Here is a 13,635-nt window from a genome sequence, read left to right as displayed (position 1 = left end):
CCGACGCAAGGGAGGGGTGGGGGGGTATGACACCTTTGCCTATGAAAAAAATAAAACTACTACACTACTTTAGTTACTACGGAAATATTTGTGAACGTCCAAATTTGTCAAATCACATCGTCTTGTCAAGACTGTGTCTGATGGGCGCGCACAAAAAACTGTCATACCATACCTTCCCGTGCCGAGGAAGGCAAGGGCGCTGACCTTTATAACGATTTATCACAGATTGTTAACTCGCCACCAAAGAAATGCACTTGAACATACTCTGCATACGTGACGGCACAAGGTGATATGAATTAAAATTACTTTTACACTTTGTTTCTCGCATTTCTAATTGTCAATACAATATAGTCTGCACAATATTTAAATAATTGGTAGCAATTAGTTTTGAAGTCGTCATGGCCTAAAGGATAAGACGTCCGGTGCATTCGTATGTTGCGATGCAACGGTGTTCGAATCCCTCAGACGGGTACCAATTTTTCTAATGAAATACGTACTTAACAAATGTTCACGATTGACTTCCACGGTGAAGGAGTAACATCGTGTAATAAAAATCAAACCCGCAAAATTATGATGTGCGTAATTACTGGTGGTAGGACCTCTTGTGAGTCCGCACGGGTAGGTACCACCACCCCTCCTTTTTTTGCCGTGAAGCAGTAATGCGTTTCGGTATTCATACCTTCAGGGTGGGACAGTTGTTGTAACTATACTGAGACCTTAGAACTTATATCTCAAGGTGGGTGGCGTATTTACGTTGCAGATGTAGATGGGGTCCACTAAGCACTTAACACCAAATCACCTAAAAAAAATTGAAAATACTTTTTTATGATGTATGTGGAATATGCCAAGATAATCACAAAAAATGGTACATCAGAAGTTTATAACAAAAAAAAAAACGGACGTCTTCACAAACAAACAATGAGAACCATAATAAGTCATATATAACTGATTTATTGGTAGCACGAATGAATTTGAAAATATAATACGCGATGTTTTTTTTTTTGTATGTCTTTATGTTTTACACCAGTACACCAATAAACATTTTTTTCGCTGTAGACATTAATCTATATATTAATACGTGAAGCAAAAACTTTGTATCCCTTTTTACGAAAATTGCGCGGACGGAGGAGTATGAAACTTTCCACACTTATAGAGAATATAGAGGTCGACGTGCAACTAGCCGATGCATCAGCCCGCTGAGTTTCTCGCCGGATCTTCTCAGCGGGTCGCGATTCCGATCCGGTAGTAGATTCATTCGCGAAGCAATTGCTCTTGAGTTGTTAGGTCTCCTTCGGAGGCGCTCGGGCAGCTGTTAGCAAATCCCACCCCTCCTGGCTGAGCTTTTGCTCGCCCACCTGTCCTGGTGAAACTGGAAAGGCCTTCGGGCCACCAGTAATCTCTCAATCATAAAGAAGAAGTGCACAATGCTAATATTTTTTAAAAATAATGCATATAAAATACATTAAATCAATAAAGAAAACATTACACACACACCACATACCATGTATTTGACGCACACACGCATGCATACTATTTATTGTCAAATTTTTGTTCTTGACGTCTGTTGTCAAATTGAGAATAGAATATTGTTTGGCTTTGTTAATAATTTTTATAGTGTAGTCTTGGCGAAATTTGTGATTATAGAAGTATAAAATACAATCGTAATAGTGTACAAACTTACAATTCCAATTAATTAAAGTCGAATTTCGATTACTGCGGGACCTCTAGTTTAATTAAAATGATGATTCAATAACTTTTTTTAGTGAAATATTAATTATTGATATTTTAAAACATTGAATAGCATCTGTGAGAATTCTAACCTTATTTATAAGTCAAGTTAAGGGGTTTTTACAATGTAGGACCTGTACCGGCTGTGGCTAATTTTGCATCTCTGGATCTATGGTTAACTCGATGTTCGTTTACCCCCAAATGACGTCACGTAACGAAATTTCGTTACGCGCGAATTTTTTGTGGGGTCCATACATACGGGAAGCGTCAGCTTTCTAATAAAAAAAGAATCATCAAAATCGATTCACCCAGTCAAAAGTTATGAGGTAACAAACATAAAAAAAAAACATACAGTCGAATTGAGAACCTCCTCCTATTTTGAAGCCGGCTAATGCATTGCGGCATTGTGTTACACAAATGCAATGTAGTTTGTGAGTTCTATGAATATGCGTACATATTGTGTTCTCCGAGAGATTTTCCGAATGTTAATGAGAGTCGGTATCACATTAGTATGGACACGCAAAATTTTTGGTGGTATTCAATTTATTTGACTTGTATAATCGGAATGAATTATATCGTTTGATCTCGATTTAAATGTATTTTTTTTTCTTTTTTTTTTATAACTTTATATACTTGACAGTATAAAGGCGAACTTAATGCCATAGGCAATCTCTGACAGTCTACCTTAGGGGAGTGCAGAGATGAATCTTAATAGGTATATTGATATAGTGATATTAGGTACTTAAACATATGTATATATATATATTAGCGACCCGCCCTGCGGATGACGCCGCGGAGCGAAGCTAGTCTAAAAAAAGTAGCCTAAGTTACTCCTTATATCATCAGCTACCTATCGGTGAAAGTCCCGACAAAATCGGTCCAGCCGTTCCAGAGATTAGCCGGAACAAACAGACAGACAGACAGATAGACAAAAATTGTAAAAAATGTTATTTTGGTGTATGTACCGTATATATATTCATATGCATGTAGTAAAAAATGGTTATTTCAATATTACAAACAGACACTCCAATTTTACTTATATGTATAGATGAGTTTCATTTGGTATCAGCATCAACAGTTCGATGTTTTTAATTGAACTTCAAGTAAGCTTACTCCATTCATAAATAGCTGATGAAGTTTTTTTGTTATGAATTTTTTCTTCTTTCAAATTTTAAACTTTAAATGGCTCTCCTGTAAAGTTGTAAAAATGTTGCTTAAGCCAAATAGCTTTTCATCTCTCGTTATCATAATTATTAGTAGTCCCCCGGTAGTCGAAATTCGACTATAATTAATTGAAATTATAAGTTTGTACACTATTATGAAATGAGGAGATCCGTAGAAGAACGAAGGTTGCTGACATAGCCCGTAGAATTAGTGAACTGAAGTGGCAATGGGCCGGCCACATAGCACGAAGAGAGGACGGTCGATGGGGCAGAAAGATCCTGGAGTGGCGACCACGTACTGGCAAGAGCAGTGTGGGACGGCCACCTACTAGATGGACCGACGACCTAGTAAAAAGCGCTGGGTCTCGTTGGATGCAGGTGGCAATGGACCGGTCGCACTGGAAATCTATTGGAGAGGCCTATGTTCAGCAGTGGACGGCGATAGGCTGAAATGATGATGATGATGATGATGACACTATTATAATTCTGTTGTCAAAGCCTACTACTATAATCACAGATTTCGCCAAGACTACACTTTAGACAAATATTAATAAAGACAAACAATACCTAACCTATTCTCACTTTGACCGCAGACTTTAAGCAATAAGAAAAGTTTGCCAGTAAACAAATAGTATGCATGCGTGTGTGTGTCAAATACATGGTAGTGTGTGTAATGTTTTTTATTTATTGATTTAATGTATTTTTTATGCATACTTTACAAAAAATATGAAAATTCTGCACTCCTTCTCTATATTCTCTATAAGTGTGGAAAATTTCATACTCCTCTGTCCGCGCAATTTTCGTAAATAGGGGTCCAAAGTTTTTGCTTTACATATTAATATATAGATTATATTTACAGTTAAAAAAATTACAGTAAATTTTCTAATTTTTTTATTTATTTACGTCGCTTTGAAGAATGGGTCGTGAAGAATGAGAAGGAACTAATGCCATATGGAGGATAGAAGAATCCGAGGTGTTAGATAACGCCATCCATCTTATCTATCCAAGTTTAGCTGTGGTGGAATTCTTCAATGCAATATACAACTATTTCTAATTGTTGTTTTTTTATTGCTTAGATGGGTGGTCGAGCTCACGGCCTACCTGGTGTTAAGTGGTTACTAAAGCCCATAGACATCCACAACGTAAATGCGCCACCCACCTTGAGATATAAGTTTTAAGGTCTCAAGTATAGCTACAACGGTTGCCCCACCCTTCAAACCGAAACGCATTACTGCTTCACGGCAGAAATAGGCAGGGCGGTGGTACCTACCCGCGCGGACTCACAAGATATCCTACCACCAGTAATTACGCAAATTATAATTTTGCGGGTTTGATTTTTACTACACGATGTTACTCCTTCACCGTGGAAGTCAATCGTGAGCATTTGTATCCTATTTTTATTTGCTACATCAACCAGTCTACTGAGCTGACGGTTCACTTGGCATTAAGTAGCCAACCAGAGCCCCTGGACATCACTACGTACCAATGTTTCCAATGAAACAAATATTTATTCACGAACGATTTTAACAACAAAAGAATAGCTACGTGTAAAAGTTTATTAACACGTTATTTAGAATCGAAATTCATCAAGACTTTTTATCATTTCCTTTTTATCATCGCACCTCCCGCCATCGGAGCAGAGTTCATCCATATTATCTGGAACCGCTGCGTTCATCGACAGTGCGTTTCCAAAGATCTTTTTTGCCACGTACCATCCGGCTTTGGAATGAGCTCCCCTCCACGGTGTTTTCCGAGCGCTACGACATGTCCTTCTTCAAACGAGGCTTGCGGAGAGTACTTTATGGTAGGCAGCGGCTTGGCTCTGCTCCTGGCATTGCTGACGTCCATGAGCGACGGTGACCACTTACCATCAGGTGGGCCGTATGCTCGTCTGCCTACAAAGGCAATAAAAAAAAAAAGAAAAAAAAAAGACTTATGTACGTAGGCATTAAGTACATAATGAATCATAATAATTAGAGTCTTTCAACTGAGCTAAGTATGCTATTAGTAGACTTTGTAATTACTTGTAATATAACACTTTGTATCGTTAGGAGCGATTAACGAAGCGAATCGCGCGCAACTTGCAAGCTACAAGCTATGGTCGGAGTTTTTCTAGGATCAATTGTTTTTTTCCCTACCTACGCACTTGTAGCTTAAGGGGATATTCCAGGTTGTTTTTTATTGCTTAGATGGGTGGACGAGCTCACGGCCCATCTGGTGTTAAGTGGTTACAGGAGCCTTGAGATATAAGTTCTAAGGTACAAGTTACAACGGCACATGGTTACAACGGCTGCCCCACCCTTCAAACCGAAACGCATTACTGCTTTACGGCAGATATAGGCAAGGTGGTGGTAATACCTAGCTGTGCGGACTCACAAGAGGTCTTACCACCAGTAAATGCAGTAATGCTATGCTTGGACGGGTAGGTGAGCTCACGGGGCTCAACTTGAGAGGGTTTGCTAACACTAGCCCTAGCAAGTGTATCGCGGAATCTACCACCGGATCGGTATCGCGACCCGCTGAGAAAGCTTGTGTCTGTAGGCTTAGATCATTTTGGACGCCTGAATTGACAGACGATGAGAAAAATCTTATTTGTGTACTAGCTTTTGCTCGCGATTCCGTCCACGTGGAATAGTTACTTTGGCATGCCGTTGTAACTGAGACCTTAGAACTTATATTTCAAGGTGGTTGGCGTATTTACGTTGTAGATGTCTATGGGCTCCAGTAACCACTTAACACCAGGTGGGCTGTGAGCTCGTCCATCCATGTAAGAAATAAAAAAAATACTGTATGGTTGTTCTGGGCGTTCTTAACGTGGAATCGAATTGTGAGGTGTTTTAAAAACTCGCTTTGAGAAGTTTCATTCTCTTCTCTTCGAACCCGTCGCTTGCGACGAAGTGCTCGGCGAGTAAATTAAACCACAGACACAGCCCACTGAGTTTCTGATCTTCCCAGTGGATCGCGTTTCCGATCCAGTAGTAGATTCTGCGAAGCACTGCTCTTGCTAGGGTTAGTGCTAGCAACATCATCCGGGTTGAGCCCCGTGAGCTCACCTATTAGTTAGGTTACGCTGACATAGCCTGTCAAGGCTATTTATTAGCTTAGGTAGGAAAAAACAAAGAATTTCATTCTAACATAAAAGCAGTACGTTTGAAGTCGCCGTGGTCTAATGGGTAAGACGCCCGGTGCGTTCGTATCGAGCGATGCAACAGTGCCGGTGTTCGAATCCCGCTGACAGACAATAATTTTTCTAATTAAATTCGTAATTAACTCACGTTCACACGACTTCCACGATGAAGGAGTAATGTCGTTTAATAAAAATCAAATCCGATGTGAATTTTTGCGTAATTCCTATGAAATTGCGGCATAGAAGCCATGATGTCTATAGACTCTGGTAGAAACTTCGTTCAGACATCTAATCAAATAAATAAAGTAGCTTCTTCTCGCTTCGGTTTTCTCAATACTGGGGGTCGTAACCACCTACCCGCAACAAGAACTTATTCTGGAACATTCCACGTCATTTGCTCCTATCTACTGCCAAGTGTAGAGCACCTTGAACTGTGGTGTCGAGAGTAGTGTGGATGACCAGCTGTCTTAAATAAAAAGGATTGCGTGGTTTTATGAAACCACGGTAAAAGTGAAACTTTTTTCACATTATAGACTTTTAACTCTTACAAACAACATTTACATTAAACACTGACAAAAACAAACAAAATAACGTGGAGCACTGGCACAAATAAGTAATAGTCTATACACTACACGGTCAGCTGCTACGAACTACAGGCGCCGCCATATTGGCCTTGGCTGCTCTGACGAGCGCCTTTCAGTTTATCCCTACTCCGCGGCCGACCGTCACGCGACATGCAACACACAGACGAAAAAGTTTGAGACGATGTAATAAAAGTTTCACTTTAATAAATAAAGTAGCTTCTTCTCATTCGGTTTCCTCAATACTGGGTTGTGACCATCTACCCGCAACAAGAGTTTATTCCGGAACATTCCACGTCATTTGCTCCTATCTTCCGCCAAGTGTAGCAACTTGAACTGTGGTGTCGAAAGTAGTGTGGTCTGGTCTGTCTGAATTGATGTAGCTAATGTCACACGGTAAGTGTTTTTTACCAGCTTCCTTCCCAGGCGTCTCCATCGCAAGCACCGCTTTGGCCCAGCTCCCCTGAACTGCTGAAGAATCCGAAGACACCCACCCACCCGTCGGGCGACCGGTGAAATATTTTGACCAATTTTATATATCGGTCTGATCGTTGACTCAAGGTGAATTGGTTAAGATATTGCATCGTTTGCTCGATCCGGGATGGTCGCCGTGATCTCGCTTTGTGCTCGCTGTGCCAATTGGATTTTGTGTGTTGTTTTTTGTGTGTGTGTGTATACTACTAATTGTTTTAATTGTTTTAGTGTGCTGTGTTGTCGAATGTTGCATGCGAATGTATTTGTTTAGCTCATAGTTTTGATTGCCAAAACTGGGAATGACATAGCTGCGTAGATAAAATAAATCAAAGTTATCCTAATGTTAATTAATAATTTGGTAGTATTCAATTTATATTGGATAAGCACGGCCACGTATAGATGGAACCGGAGAGATTTACTCTGAATCAGTACGGTAAATCCCAGACTGTTAGGCATCATATTTAGCGCTTTTTATTATGCAAAAGGCATTACTTACTGGTGGTAGGACCTCTTGTGAGTCCGCACGGGTAGGTACCATCGCTCTGCCTATTTCTGCCGTGAAGCAGCAATGCGTTTCGGCTTGAAGGGTGGGGTAGCCGTTATAACTAGACTTTAGAACTTATATCTCAAGGTGGGAGGCGCATTTACGTTGTAGATGTCTATGGGCTCCGGTAACCACTTAACACCAGGTGAACTATAAGCTCGTCCACCCATCTAAGAAATAAAAAACAAAAAAAAACTTCACGAAGAAAGAGGCAATAAGTGGTGGTACCTACCAGTGCGGACTTATAAGTCATCCTACCACAAGTAATTACGCAAATTAAAATTTTTGCGAATTCTATTTTTATTATATAATTATGTTCCTTCGCCGTGGAAGTTGTTCGTGAACAAATTTAAGTACATATTTGATTAGATTTTTTTTACCTATTAGAGGGATTTGAACCCTGGTACAGTCGCATCGCTTGATAAGAATTCACCGGCCGTCTTATCCTTTAGGCCGCGACGACTTCATAGTATTAGATACTGTTAAACCATAAGTTACTTTAATATTATGAGCATGTTGTTGTTGATATTATTTTAAGTGGAATCCTATTATAGTTTTTAGTCCTTTAAATTTACGCTCGTATGATTGTAAGCTTCCTTAGCGGACTCGGATAAGTATGATTATTCAGAGCAAGTGTCAAGTGAATTATATTTGTTTTAAGTTTTATCAAATAAAATTCCGTTTTAGTTTTTAATGAAATATTAGGCTTTGTTGTCCAAAAAAAAAAACTTAGCAATATCGTCATTTGCAACCAAAAAAACTGTATCCGAAACGTCGGCAATGATATTTGGAACAATAAAAAACCCGTAACTAAACCGTAAAAGTAATTTTAAGTCTATACATTAATACGTGAAGCTAAAACTTTGTACCCCTTTTTACGAAAATTGCGCGGACGGAGGAGTATGAAATTTCCCACACTTATAGAGAATATAGAGAAGAAGTGCACAATGCTAATATTTTTTTTAAATAATGCATAAAAGATACTTTAAATCAATAAAGAAAACATTACACACACTACATACCATATATTTAACGCACACACGCATGCATACTATTTATTGTCAAACTTTTGTTCTTGGCGTCTGTTGTCAAATTGAAATTAAATATTGTTTGTCTCTGTTAATATTTTTTATAGTGTAGTCTTGGCGAAATTTGTGATTATAGAAGTATAAAATACAATCATAATAGTGTACAAACTTACAATTCCAATTAATTATAGTCGAATTTTGATTACTGCGGGACCTCTAGTTTTTTTTAATTATGCATAAACAATACCTTAAATCAACAAAGAAAACATTACACACACTACCATGTATTTGACACACACACGCATGCATACTATTTGTTTATTACCAAACTGTGTTATTGCTTAAAGTCTGTGGTCAAATTGAGAATAGGTTAATATTTTTTATCTTTAATATTATTTATCTATAGTGTAGTTTTGGTGAAATCTGTGATTATAGAAGTATTATTAGTCTTTGACAATAGAACCTTAACAATGTTCAAATTTATAATTTCAATTAATTATAGTAGAATTTCGACTACTGCGGGACCACTAGTATTAATAAAAGATTCTCACAAAATCACTTACATTGAAAAACATATTAACTGCGTATTAATTGAAAATTCAATTTAATGAAATATATTAAGAATCTTTTAAATATATTCATACGATGAACACCGGCTGCACGCACGAAAAAGTGTCACGTTCCGCCTGAGCATGAGCGTGCAAGCGAGAGCGCGGAACAAGCGATAGAGACGCACGATCGGCCCAACCAAGCGTTGGCTTGTGACACATTTTTCTCTCTTCTCGCGTGATGTCAGAGCTAGCAGTCCTAATAGTTCTGCTACTGACGTCATCACGTAAAGCTATCGTCCGTAAACCGATTTTACAGACAACCAATATTTTTTTCTTGAAACTAGCTTCCAGGGAGGGCCCTGAAATTGCGGTCCTTTAAGACAACTATTTTTTTGTATGGAAACTTTTTAATTTTTTTTTATTGCTTAGATGGGTGGACGAGCTCACAGCCCACCTGGTGTTAAGCGGTTACTGGAGCCCATAGACATCTACAACGTAAATGTGCCACCCACCTTGAGATATAAGTTCTAAGGTCTCATGTTTTTAGTTACAACGGCTACCCCACCCTTCAAACCGAAACGCATTACTGCTTCACGGCAGAAATAGGCAGGGTGGTGGTACCCACCCGCGCGGACTCACAAGAGGTCCTACCACCAGTAATTACGCAAATTATAATTTTGCGGGTTTCATTTTTATTACACGATGTTATTCCTTCACCGTGGAAGTCAATCGTGAACATTTGTTGAGTACGTATTTCATTAGAAAAATTGGTACCCGCCTGCGGGATTCGAACACCGGTGCATCGCTTCAACACGAATGCACTGGACGTCTTATCCGTTAGGCCACGACGACTACAAACTAGCAACATCTTGTAGCGGATGCTCCTAAACTTATATTTTGTTAAAGATAAGGCATTTAATTATTATGGTACAACTAAACACAGAAACAAAATTATACAAGTCTTTATTTGTTATAGACAACATGATTAAATTTTATCATTTTGTGGTTTCTAAAAATTTACAAAATCCTTCATTAAAAATAAAATATAGGATAGGTAGGATATGTTACTGCCATCTACTGGCCGACGCCCGTAAGCATTTTTGTTGAGTGCTTAAGTTGCTTACCTATAGCTAATTTAAGCGTATTATCTATGGTAGCTTCGTCTTCCCTTAATACTACTATGCCAGAATACTTCTCTGAAGTAAAACCGGTTACGACGCACCAATGTAAACAAAACACATTACTAAAAACTAAATATTGCGTTCCATTGACGGCTAGTGATACATTGCGGTGTGTGAAATGCAAGTATGAAATGAGAGAGAACAAAGGTTAGCTGGTGGAAATGCACAGCACGTACTTATCTTAGAGCTTAAAATCCAATATTGTGCAATAAGCTTTTAAAAATAAATAAAGTAACCACACTTACTACAAAAAATATTTTATCTCATCTATGCGCTGAATTCGCGGTAATATATATAATACTAACTGTAATTTATTATTGATTTCTCCACTATTTAATGGATGTTATTTTACATATGAACCTTCCCATTCAATCACTCTATCTATTAAAAAAAACCGCATCAAAATCCATTGCGTAGTTTTAAAGATTTAAGCACACATAGGGACAGACAGATATAGGGACAGAGAAAGCGACTTTGTTTTATACTATGTAGTGATTTGATGGTAATTATCACAATACTCAAAAGTCGTCGAACCACACACTCTAGAAATTTGTATAACTATTGTATAACAAAACTTCAGAAATAATGTAATAAAAATTGATAAACACAATATCAAACCTTCAACCTATCTAACCTTCTTTATTTTTAACACCGACACTGGACTTAAGGTTGATGGCTATAACGGTATCTCTGTGGACAGGTCCTCGCACCAGACGACCGAAGAAGCCGCCCGGAGACACCGCCAGCAATGACGAGAAGAGACCAAGGACCGCATTCTCCGGGCCACAACTCGCGAGGCTAAAGGTATGTATAGTACCCGGCGATAAATATTGCACATCGACCGCGGGAAAGAGACGGTTAATATTCGCTTCGTAGAGCATATCTGTCGCACATTACCTACTTTTTTTACTGGTGGTAGGACCTCTTGTAAGTGCGCGCGGGTAGGTACCACCACCCTGCCTGTTTCTGCCGTGAAGCAGTAATGCGTTTCGGTTTGAAGGGTGGGGCAGCCGTTGTAACTATACTGAGATCTTAGAACTTATATCTCAAGGTGGGTGGCGCATTTACATTGTGGATGTCTATGGGCTCTTTTGCCACGTACCATCCGGCTATGGAATAAGCTCCCCTCCATAGTGTTTCCCGAGCGCTATGACATGTCCTACTTCAAACGATGCTTGTGGAGGGTATTGAGCGGTAGGCAGCGGCTTGGCTCTGCCCCTGGCATTGCTGAAGTCCATGGGCGACGGTAACCACGCACCATCAGGTGGGCCGTATGCTCGTCTGCCTACAAGGGCAATAAAAACAAAACCTTTGACGCATCATAAAAAAAGGTACTTTGTCCTCAGCACGAGTTTGCAGAGAACCGGTATCTGACAGAGCGGCGGCGGCAGAGTCTCGCTGCGGAGCTGGGCCTCGCCGAGGCGCAGATAAAGATCTGGTTCCAGAACAAACGGGCCAAGATCAAGAAGGCGTCGGGCCAGAGGAACCCGCTGGCGCTGCAGCTCATGGCCCAGGGTCTCTACAACCACAGCACCGTGCCGCTGACAAAGGAAGAGGAGGAACTAGAGATGAAGGCGAGAGAAAGAGAGAGAGAGCTGAAGAATAGATGTTAAAACGGCTTTCAGTAAGAGTGGTAGTGTGTTCCTGGCAATATTCCTAAAACTTACTTACCTTACAACCCAAAACTTACTCTTTTACTGGTGGTAGGACCACTCGTGAGTCCGCGCGGATAGGTACCACCGCCCTGCCTATTTCTGCCGTGAAGCAGTAATGCGTTTCGGTTTGAAGGGTGGGGCAGCCGTTGTAACTGTACTGAGACTTTATAACTTGTATCTCAAGGTGGGTGGCGCGTCTACGTTGTAGATGTCTAGGGGCTCCAGTAACCACTTAACACCAGGTGGGCTGTGGACTCATCCACCCATCAAAGCAATTTCTAAATTTCATTATAAGCGAAGTTATTTTCTAATGTTTTCCAAACCGAAAATAATTATAATAACACGTTGACTGTAGGTCACCGGTGCCCTACGCGACGCACTGAAGTAATTATAATAGCAGTCTTCATAACAGTCGCATCATTTCCTAATTGTTTCTTTAAGCTGCAAGAAGCTCTTTCAAAGCTTTTCAGCACAGCTTAGCATAGCATTCTATGATTTTGTAGCCGTTTAATAATTTTTTAGTTGTTTTGGTTTTTTATTTTTTTTATTGCTTGTAAGGGTTAACGAGCTCACGACCCATCTGATGTTAAGAGGTTACCGGAGCCCATAGACATCTACAACGTAAATGCGGCCACCCACCTTGAGACATAAGTTGTAAGGTCTCAGTAAGTTACAACGGCTGCCCCGCCCTACAACAGTACAACGGCTGCAATTCAAACCGAAACGCATTACTGCTTCACGGCAGGAATAGGGTGGTGGTAGCTACCCGTGCGGACTCACAAGACATCCTACCATGAGTAATTTTAGATTGAATTCAATTTTACAAAGACTATAATATTGTTATCGTTTTCGAGAACTATGCGTGAACACTGTTACTGAAAGCGCCATTGGCGGACCCATCAGATGTCGGTGGACAACACTATACCGCCCAGTATTGAATTATTTTATTAATCAAATCGAAAATTTAACTTCTGCCGCGCACTTTTCACGGTCGAAATAGAGCATTGTCATGTAAAATAGTCTTACAAAAGCGCTCTGGTGAATTTAGATGAATGACACGAATTTTCGGTTTTCTTCAAAAACGTATAGATTGGCTGGATTTTTAGTAAATTATTTTAATGAAGTTATCAGCTTAAACATGCGTTATAGATTTATCAACACCTACAATATACAGATTTAACGTCTATTATTGAAAATCAAATTACAAATCGTTAAAATATTACGTACTGTTAAAAAAAATGCATGTACATTAAAAATAGTGTGTTTTCAAAAAAAAAAAAAAGTGCGTGCGTACAAAGTACACATGTCAGAAGTGAAACTTTTTTGGCGAACTAATTTACAAGTCTTGTTTATATTTATACAAATCTAGAACTTTAGATTTCCGAGACTCAGAGGAAGGGAAAAAGGAAGATATGTTCCCGCCAAAAGTCTGTCAAATGTCAATCTCAAACCTCAGTGTTGACAGTCACATTATGTTTAGATTTCTAAATTGTAAATGACTAATATTTTGCCAATTGAATTGACTAATTTAATTTCATGCTATTTAATTAATGTTCCAAATTCTTTTCATTTCATTTCAATTCCTATTAACATTTTTCACAAA

At 39.3% G+C, this 13,635-nt stretch overlaps 1 protein-coding gene and 1 non-coding gene across 2 annotated transcripts in view; both read left to right on the top strand.

The window, feature by feature from the left end:
• Positions 1 to 13,197, top strand: part of Inv (invected homeodomain) — a gene marked incomplete at its 3' end in the record, with an annotated part of 92,024 nt that extends 78,827 nt beyond the window's left edge. Inside the window, 2 exon segments of the mRNA NM_001043989.1 lie at positions 11,078 to 11,181; positions 11,724 to 13,197. Of these exon segments, the coding sequence (NP_001037454.1) occupies positions 11,078 to 11,181; positions 11,724 to 11,990 (371 nt within the window).
• Mir2768 (microRNA mir-2768) lies at positions 7,100 to 7,196 on the top strand. The gene has a single exon (NR_107338.1). It is a non-coding gene; the product is annotated as a microRNA mir-2768 (primary transcript).
• Positions 13,198 to 13,635: the final 438 nt, after the last annotated feature.

Source organism: Bombyx mori, chromosome 2 (genome assembly GCF_030269925.1).
Source record: "Bombyx mori chromosome 2, ASM3026992v2".
Taxonomy (NCBI): domain Eukaryota; kingdom Metazoa; phylum Arthropoda; class Insecta; order Lepidoptera; family Bombycidae; genus Bombyx; species Bombyx mori.
This window is presented reverse-complemented; position numbering and strand designations above follow the sequence as displayed.